Source organism: Haliaeetus leucocephalus, unplaced genomic scaffold, assembly GCF_000737465.1.
Source record: "Haliaeetus leucocephalus isolate CR32 unplaced genomic scaffold, Haliaeetus_leucocephalus-4.0 Scaffold273, whole genome shotgun sequence".
NCBI lineage: Eukaryota > Metazoa > Chordata > Aves > Accipitriformes > Accipitridae > Haliaeetus > Haliaeetus leucocephalus.
In genome coordinates, this window is record NW_010972709.1 from 6,387,724 (window position 1) to 6,397,652 (window position 9,929).

General features: G+C 40.0%; 1 protein-coding gene across 1 annotated transcript; it reads right to left on the minus strand.

Moving 5' to 3' along the window:
• Positions 1-467: 467 nt before the first annotated feature.
• Positions 468-8,100, minus strand: PCK1 (phosphoenolpyruvate carboxykinase 1 (soluble)). The gene is made up of 10 exons (XM_010569596.1): positions 8,017-8,100; positions 7,548-7,729; positions 6,000-6,181; positions 5,192-5,395; positions 4,685-4,872; positions 3,572-3,734; positions 3,217-3,441; positions 2,993-3,124; positions 2,147-2,242; positions 468-1,549 (listed from the first exon to the last, which is right to left on the minus strand). The coding sequence occupies exons 2-10, from the start codon at positions 7,592-7,594 to the stop codon at positions 1,095-1,097; spliced, it is 1,692 nt and encodes a 563-aa protein (XP_010567898.1). The 5' UTR covers positions 7,595-7,729; positions 8,017-8,100; the 3' UTR covers positions 468-1,094.
• Positions 8,101-9,929: the final 1,829 nt, after the last annotated feature.

A 9,929-nucleotide genomic window follows, 5' to 3' on the forward strand; every position in this document is an offset into this window, starting at 1 on the left:
TCATTGAGCTCTAAGGTTTTAGGCATCTCAACAAATCCAGAAAACTCTTCCCAAACTGTCTATTTCAACAGCTCCACTAATTATTGTTGCAAAAGCCAAGGTACTGCACAACAGAGACAAATCCTATGACTTCAGCAATGAGCAAGGTCCTAATATGGGGCTTTCCTAGAGGGTGGTTTATAAAATATAAATGCCTGAAGTAACTAAATATGCCCATTTGCAGAGAGCACATCACTAGCTGGATGACTGCTCACAGCTGATATAATAATTTCTGAATCATTCCTTTGGCTTCAATAAAAGTTGCAAAGACAGTATGTGGCTTAAACTAGTTGGCTTATGAGTAGCAGATCAATGCTAGTCAACATCTAACTTCCACATGTGAATTTCTCCCTCTGCTGTGCTATTGACAGGAGGCCCAATTTATATGCATGTAGTTTATAAACAGTGAGAATACTGGAAATGAGGTCATAGTTTGTATAAACGTTTATTTCAATAGTTTAAAGAACAAGCCATTCAAAACATCTGGAAATCACGGGAACATGAGTCATATATAATAGCAATATCTTAAATATGCATTAGTAATACAAAGTCATCTTTCACTCTGATAAAAGTTACAACTTCATTTTTCTAAAAAATATTTAAGCCATGAAATTTGTTTAGGTAATACATATATACAGCATCTAATTTTCTTTCTTCTTTCCTGTAGAGTCTGAGACTCTAGAGGTTTGTGTGATAGAAACAATGTGCTCCACCTTGAAGGCTGGATTGGTTTGGATTGTATATGCAGAACTAGGCAAATAATTTACAGCCATGATGGCCGTATGTGCATGTAAGTGACAGATCAGGGTTTTGAAGACCATGTGCACATACATCCCCACAACTGCTCGCCTATTCACAACAGATATAGTTATAAATCATTAGGTCTGGAGTTACTTCTAGAATGCCCCTATCTATATTCTAACTGAACTAAGACCTGCTTTCATTACAACCCCCTGCCCGTCAGTGTGCTGTTACACTTCCAGCAGTGATTTGGTAAAATGTGTTTGTCCTGTCTTAGTATGTGTGGATTGATAAATAATTGTGGTTTTGATCAGCTACAACTGTTTTATCCTCATCTCTAAGGCAAGCATTTCCCTTTCTATTTCATAAGGAAGGTCAGCATTAACTTGCACTTCAAAGTATTGTTTGATTTCTTCTACCTCCTTTTCCCAGAACTCTTTGGAGATATCAAACAGTTCAGTCAAGTTGACATCTTCTAAACCCTTCAAGTTCAAAGCGGTGTCAGCAGGGATGTAACCTATGACAGTTGGCTTGGCAGAGGCTTTCCCTTCAATTCTGTTGAACATCCACTCCAGCACACGGGAATTCTCTCCATAGCCAGGCCACAGGAATTTCCCTTGGCTGTCTTTCCGGAACCAGTTAACATGAAAGATCCTTGGTAGTTTTGCAGCTGGACGATGTGCCATGCTGAGCCAGTGGGCCAAGTATTTGCCAAAGTTGTAGCCAAAGAAAGGTCTCATGGCAAATGGATCGTGCATAATGATTTTGCCTGTTCAAAACACAAATGGAGGATGTAAGGTAATAAATAGTGCGTTTATTCTAAAGCACAAAGATTTAGGTCCTCCCAGGATTTAGTACCCATGGTCACTTAACCACCCTTCTGTATCTGAACCAAAGAGCTTTAAGAAACAATTCGAGCATTATACTTGATGTACAAAAAAAGTACAAATTATTTTTTATAATCGGTGGAAATTAAATTTCTTAAATCTCAGGTCAAGCAGGTTAAATGAAGATCCTCAAGAGCTGGCTTTCATCATTCATGTATTTATGTTGAGCTCTAGCAGAAGAGAAAATTTAAGTTTATTTATCCTAGACTGTAACAAGAACTCCATATCAAGGCTTCTGGCACCCCCATGCCTGCACCCTGTTCTGTATGCTTGCCACCTAGAGGATTATTTTGCTTAATTTGTCTTTTACAGAGAATTTGACTTTTCATTCCAGTACAAATATTTTGTACTGTGAAAATGCACAGGTTGCAAAATCAGCTGCCAAGACTGTAATGCAAAAGAGCAGGGGAGGAGGACAGAGCAGGCAGTGCAGAGAGGATTGTTTTTAATACAGGTAGGCAGATTAAATTTTGATTTACCTTTGTGCTCAGCAGCTGCTGTTGCTTCAGATCTCATAGCTGCTCCTATAAATACTCCATGCTGCCAGTTAAAGGCCTCATATACAAGAGGCACACCTGTAAAGAACAAAATCACTTCAGTAATTAGAGGTCCAGAAATATTTTTATAACGGGTTTTGCTACCTGAGGTACTGCCGAATGCATGTTACTGTATAATGTATTCTAATTTTTCCTGTTTTTTTAAATCAGTTCATTTCCTGCCCTCTTGTAGCAAAGAAGTTTATGTGAATGTTTTCAAAACTGGCTACTGATTACTGAACACATCCATGTTTAGTTGCTCAGTGGGAGATATCTGGGACCTCGAAATCCCCAGCAGATTTTACTGAAAATAGAATCTAGTCCTGTGGTCATGATATTAGACTCAGACCTAGCATTACTTCTATTTCTTTTCCAACTTTAGGTGACCCTTAACAGATCAATTTATTTTACTTCCTTTTCTGTAAACTGTCTACAACTGGTTCATTTCTCTAACCATTTCCTATCTGAACTAGTTAAACTGCAAGCCAATTGAGACAAGTATAGCAATTTGCTATGTGTCTACGTATTACCCAGCTTAGTGGGTCCTGATCTCTCCAGCCCTTTATTCTTATTATTACCTGTTTTGTGTTAACATCTAACAATTCAGACATTGAAATACCAGTGGCTGTAAGTGTGTGTGTCAAAGGCTAACAGGCAGAAGTTAGACCTACATGGTTATTTCCTTGCTTTTGCAGCTGTGAAAGCAAAACCTGTGTCTCTGCCCAGTTGTGTTTCAACCCTTCTATGGTCAGCACTTCAGCCTTGATACGTGGCTGATGCATCTCTTACCAGCAGGTCTGCGGCCTCCAAATATTATCCCTTCAATGGGCACACCTTCGGGTGATTCCCATGCAGGGTCCATGATGGGGCACTGGCTGGCTGGAGTGCAGAATCGTGAGTTGGGATGAGCACAAGGTTCCCCTGTACAGAGCACAATGAAAAGGTCATAATGGCAGAATTAACATGAATTCAGCAGAGAAAGCCAAGACAGACTGTGGAGTGCACCAGGCTACCATTATCTGGGGTCCAATCCTTGTTCTTCCATGAAGTCAGTGTTACTCCCGTTGGTAATGTCTCATCAATGCCTTCCCAATAGACACCTCCATCACTGGTTTCTGCTACATTGGTAAAGATGGTGTTCTTGAATATGGTTTTAATAGCATTGGGGTTTGTTTTGACTGAGGTTCCAGGGGCGACACCAAAAAAGCCATTTTCTGGATTGATTGCCCTTAAGTTGCCTGGAAGTTAAATGACAAAATGTAAGTAAATCAAACTGTTTTAATTCCATCCAGAATTTTGTAGCATGTCTTGCTGCACCTAAAAGCAACCTGTACTGGACTGTAAAACAATCCAATTTCAGTTCCATACCTTGTTCATCAAATTTCATCCAGGCAATATCATCACCCACACACTCGATTTTCCATCCTGGCAGGCTTGGGTTCATCATGGCCAAGTTAGTTTTTCCACATGCACTAGGGAATGCTGCAGCAAAATACTTCTTTTCACCTTCTGGATTGGTAATGCCCAGGATCTATTGAAAAATTAATGCAACTGTTAAACACAGTCTTTTTTTCTTGCACTTTTCATTTTGAAGATTGTCTCCCAGCAAGTGGTAATGATAAAATATTTAATTATGCAAATTTTTCCTACAGAAGCACCACCACATAATATAGTTGACAAAAATTCAAACTGTAGTTTATTAATCAAAAAGTCTACTCTTCTTGCCCTTAGAATATCTTTAAGGAGTTCTTACATTGTCAGGTATGTATATAATTCAAACATTTATTTTTATTTTGCTGATTAAAGATGCACAGACTGTATACAGCTGTGTTTCTCAGCTGAGACAGAAGAAAATCAGGCAATATTCTTTTGGCTGCACGACTGGAGTGAAGTGAAAGCACTTCATGTATGGATACTTCTGCAGTTTTCAGAGTCCAAAGATATTTTTTCTGAGACTGTTCTTTTATGCACTTTGAAAATTTTTTTCAGTGGTATTTTATGGTAGTAGAATGTTTAAATGTCATCAGAAAGTAAATGCAGGAAGGGTACAAAGCAGAAGTCATTTAGAAAATCTAGTATTTACAGGTTTTGGAATGCATAGACCTCTTTATAATATGAAAGACAGTCTTCAAAACTTGCATTAATCGTTTGCTACTAGACTTGTAGGGGCAATGTGGATGCCTAGTGACGATGTTTAGACTCTGCTCAAGTAGACAGGTCTGCCTACAAGTAGCCACTGTCACAAGTTACAAATTTTTCTTCGTTTCTGATTTTACAGGTACTATTTTAAAATGTTTGGTACTTAACCTTGCAAGTAGTTTTCCTATTTCTCATAAGGCTGCCATGTGATAAATTTGTATCTAATGTTACAGGACTATCCATATGAGACTAATTTCATTGCTAGCAAGTTGTGATGTATTTATGTTGAGCTAATTTAGGGTTTAATGGCTGTTCAAACACACATGATTTAATAGCTCTTACCAGCATGTGCTCAGCTAGCCAGCCCTCCTCTTTGGCGATTCTGCTGGCAATTCTGAGAGCAAAGCATTTTTTCCCCAGTAAGGAGTTTCCTCCGTAACCGCTGCCAAATGAAATGATCTCTCTGCGATCCGGGAGATGGGCAATCAGCGTTAACTCTGGGTTGCACGGCCAGTTGTTGATTAATGGTTCTGCAGAACAGAATGTTGTACTCATGAATGCAGCAATTTCCATGCTGGATCGCACTGTTGTTTGATCAGCATTGAGCCTCTGACAGCAACCCATACCAGATGCTTTAAAGGAAAGCCCCTGGTAAGTACTAGGGATAATAATCTCCTTTCCATGAAACTCTCATTCAGCTTTAATTCCTTTAATTGAGTTCTGAACCTAGCGCAGTTGCACAAACCACCCCGGTCTTCTATGGTGTCTCCCATGTGCTGAGAACACGCAGTCAGCTCTAAAACATGCCCTGGGGAATTTCCAGGGGTGACAGGTTTTAGTGTCTCTTACCTTTTAGCGGTAGAGGACATCCAACCGAGTGAAGACATTTTACAAACTCCCCATTGCTCAGGGCTTTCAAAGCAGCTGTTCCCATCCGTGTCATGATCCTCATGCTGGCCACTACATATGGCGAATCTGTCAGCTCAATCCCAATCTTGGACAAAGGAGACCCAATAGGCCCCATGCTGAAGGGGATAACATACATTGTACGTCCTGGGAAACAGGGAGTAGCAAGATGTGGCAAAGAGAAAAGCAAGGAACTTTTGAAATAATCTTTATTAACATGGAGGTTGTTTCTCACTCTTTTAAAAGCTGTTTGTCTTGGATGTGGATGTTTCTGGTGATGTTTAAAGAGCTGTAGCTTTGTCTAATTGTGTAGCAAGAAGTTTTATCTTAAATGCTGAAAGCGGCTGTTCAGACAAAATGTCTAGCCAGTTTTAAAGGTGGGTAGAGGCCAACTTCTCTGTTGGTGTATATCACTGAACCTGAAATTATTGCTGGGCGTGGGTGTCCTCCATTCTCACCTCACTTCCTATCTGCTGCTTAGTTGTTGTGTGACTTCCTGAAAAAAGTCACCCAAATTTTCATACCTTACTTTGCCTCTCTCTGTGGAGAGAAGAATGCTGGAAAGAGACTATCCTTGCACAGGCATTTGGATCTATGGTAAAGATCTGGATGAAACCAACAAAGTGACTAATATCAGGGGTGTAAACCTAAACCTTCAGCTAAAATCTTTCTTTAAAGATTACAGTAACTAGTAGTAGTAGTGTCTCTGTAATCCTAGGAGTTCAATGTCAACCGTCCTTTTCTTGCCTACCTTGCATGCAGCCTGGGAACCTGGTGTTGAAGGCTTTCTCAAAATCTTCTTCAGACATCCAGCGACCCAGCTGGCTAGTTCCAGTTTTAGGGATCGGAATAGTATCTCTCTGTTCTTGAGTGATGATGACAGTTTTGCTCTCAATTCTTGCCACATCTCTTGGATCAGTGAGAGCCAACCAGCTGCATTTCACCAAAAATCAGGAAATCGGACTTTAATTATCAATATAACACTGCTTACCCTTCTGTGGGACTGGTTTAGCAGAAAAGGGTACAATGCTTTGTAAGGCCAAAACTACAGTGACAGAGCCAGTATAACAGACAATCTCAAAAATCAGTCAGATACATTCTCTCATACAAGTTTTTTCAAGACTTTCCAGTATGAATGACAAATTATATGGCCTAGGAAATTCTGGTTACACATTAATACTCCTTTGCCTCTTATGTCAGTCTCATTCTCTGTTGCTAACTTCCAGGGAAAAGTTAATCTTGTTTAATTCTCATCAGTGTGAAGTTGTTTTGCACAGGGACCACAAAATGATGCTTCAAGCAAAGTGGGTGCCAAGCAAGCACTTTAAGTGTTGGTATGAGTACCTGTGGGATCGGAATCAAGCTTAGTGATTGGCATAGTTCTTTAAGTTAGAGGCATCACAAAAGAAATACTGAGTATAAGCATGATCATAAAAAAATGAAGGAGTTTATTAAAGGGGATTATTTTTCCCCTCTAAAGAATTTTTGCCATCTAAATACAATAGATAGGATTGTTTTACATTTTCACCTCTGTGCATAGAAATTTTCCATGAGTATAAAAATGTTCTAGTTGGGCTGTCATAACCATCATCACTACAGCTAAGCATATAATTAACAATGAATAATTTATCTGGTGAATCTTGCCCTTTTCTCTCCCAAATAGTCTGCAAACAGATTGCCAAATTCCTGCACTTAGTTATTCAAATGTCTTTGCAGATTTCTTCCATGAAGATGTCTTGGTCGGCACGTAATTCCTGAGTATGTACTTGTTGTTAATATTCTCCTTTCATGTTGGGTTGGTTGGGAGAGATGATGAAATATTTGAAAAAAGTATTTGCTGAATACATTACAGTCAAAGCTCATCGGCACGATATGAATAATGCCTGTACTGAATAATATTTGAACACCCACAGAGCTATTTGAATGCCATAAAAAAAGTATTTGATGAATAAACTAATTGACTAAAATAGTAGAATTCTTCAAAAGATGTATTTGCTAAATAATATTTAGCCATTGCTAATGATTAGTTACATAAGTCTCATGACATTATTTCAGTTCCCTGATGTAACAAATCAATAGAGAAAATGTACAGTTGATAGTCCAATTGAATAATATGCTTTATGTTAAGTTTTAGAGGAAAAAGATTGCTTTCCTGTGTATTTCACCTATGTAAGCCACCGTGCCAAAATGTTCATGGAAAGCACATATTGAAGGGTTATAAGGAGTTCTAAAAGTAAACAGCATAGAAAACGCATATTGCAATTCTGAGATGATACTTGACTTCCTTCAGGCTACTTACCAGTTCTCATACTTGCTCAGCTTCTTGATCATGCCTTGTTCTACCATGATGTCCAGAATTTTTTTGTTTTCTTCTTCTGAGCCATCGCAGATATGAATGCTCTCGGGCTGGCACAGCTTGGCATTACTTTCAATGAAATCCCTTGCTTCTGGAGGCAGGCTCTGCAAATCCCCCTGGACAACCTTGGGCATGACGTTTACCTCAGCTTTCAACTGTGGGGGCATTATTGAACCTGTAGTGGATCTTGTTGATGGCTTTGAAATACTGATCACAATCTAAAATCAAATATATGGGGTGTGTTAGCATACTATGGCATTCTAACCAGTGTCAATAAGCCTTCCCAACAATGTATAATGCAAAGCTAGAATTTGCAACAGGCTCGATCATGTACTTCTGCTTTAAAATCAATATAGAGAACTTGGATCACTGATAATTTCAAGCTGGAAAAAATAGAGGCCATTCTACTTACTGTCTTTATAAGACCGAGTTGGATGTCAGAGAGGATTTTTCTGTCCCTTTCAGTTGATCCCGTTTCGTTTGCTTTGGAGTACTCTTGCAAACACTGCTTTCCAAGGAAGCATCCTCCTTCCTTAAATATTCTTCATGGTAGTGTCCATCCCACTAGGTGAGGTGAGGGAGGCTTGTCCTTTATGTCACCACTGGAAGTGTCTTGGGACAGTGCCACTGACATTGTCATCATGCAGAGTTGTCAACAAAGCAGCCCTGTCAAGGTAATCATTTAACAGGTTTGATTAATGAATGCTGAAAGCAGTGATTCTTAGCCCCTTGGTTTGTTGATTTGAAGCAGTTACAAAATTTAGCAGTTTAACTAAACTTTGATCCAATTTGGCTTTGAAACCAAAAGCGTCGTAACTTCTCGGTGTGTGAGAAAGGTTGAGTACAAAGACTACTTGGAACCAGGAACACGGGGGTCGTCCAGGCAAAGCGTAGTTGGCACATTTGGTAGGCAGACGCTCGCTAGTTGGCTGTGAAGTGGAGGCTCGTCCAAGGTGTGTTTACTCACCTTGGGAACATTGCCTGATCCGGGGATAAAGTTCAACAGTGAGCACTGACAGGCCTGAATAACCACTACATACGTCTGCCTGGAGGCCTTATTTTTGTTCATGCAGTTCTGAAAAAAACCCTAAGCAATGTAAATCTAAATGATGGGTTTCCTTCAGTGCAAGAAAGTTTTTGCTTATGGCTTGCTTTAGGCTCTTGCAAACTGAACAATCATTTCCTATTGCTACAAGCTCAGAAGAGGCAGATCAGCAATTGTCTCAGTAATTAGCCTCCTCCTTCAAATGTTGTTTTATTTTACTGGGAGTCCTATGGGGGTCATAAAACATGAACCCACCTTTAAATTACTACTCAAAAGGCACAAAACTGCTCAGGACTGTGGCTGCACGCTTTGTTATATGTGTAAAGTGCACTGTATGCATATGTACATATAGAGATGTGTACATATCTGTGTCTGTTGTGGCAGCGTATGATGCCAACAGCCACTACTACTTCTACAGTTCCGAGGGTGAGAGTGTGATCTCGGGCATTTTGAGGTCTTGCCTCTAACTGTTCCTGCCTGCCTTTCAGCTATTTACTTTTCCCTACTCCAATTTAGACCATCATGCCCATAAAGAAAGGCTGATTTTCACGTCCATTTGTCCGTGCAGTCTGGGTGTGTGAAGACTGAAGTATTTCAAACAAATAAAAATGTAGAAATAACCCTGCTGCCATTTCACCTCACTCTGCTTACATCCAGTCCTGGCAAAGCATCTGGGGCCTGGATGAGGCAATGCTTTCATGCCAACCTGTCACTTTTCATATTAACGGGGCTTCTACCATGCATGTAAAATATTGTAAACGGTAGTTTGCAGAAGAGGAAATGTGGGAATCCCAGCTAAGTTTCAGGGGGTTCTTTAAAGTAACAGAATTGATTTGTGTATCCTACATAAAGGATGTTTATCACCTGCCACCCGCTCAGGTTCGTGCAGTCAATGAGATGTTTCCAGCAAGGCTTTTGCCAAGGCAGCCAGCAGTGACTTGCAAGCCTTGAAAAGCCAGGTCTGGCAGAGCAGCACAGATCAGGATTGCAGCTTGCCTTCCTGCCCCGCAAGTCTAAAATACTGTGGAGCTGAATCTCACACTGCAGGAACACTACCCCTGGGACTGTATCCTCTATCTCTCCTGCAAAGCTTTTTATTATGTTTTGTAAACGTGAAGGGAAGAAAATAGTGAAGTAAGAGGGGCTGTCCTTGATGCGCTGCAAGGCCAAACATTCCTGAAAAGGAAAACAAAAATCTGGTAGGATAAGAGGTGCTAAAGACTGCTCCAGATGGGGCTCTGCCATTAGCAAAGGTAAAATCAAAGACAATTTAATAATGA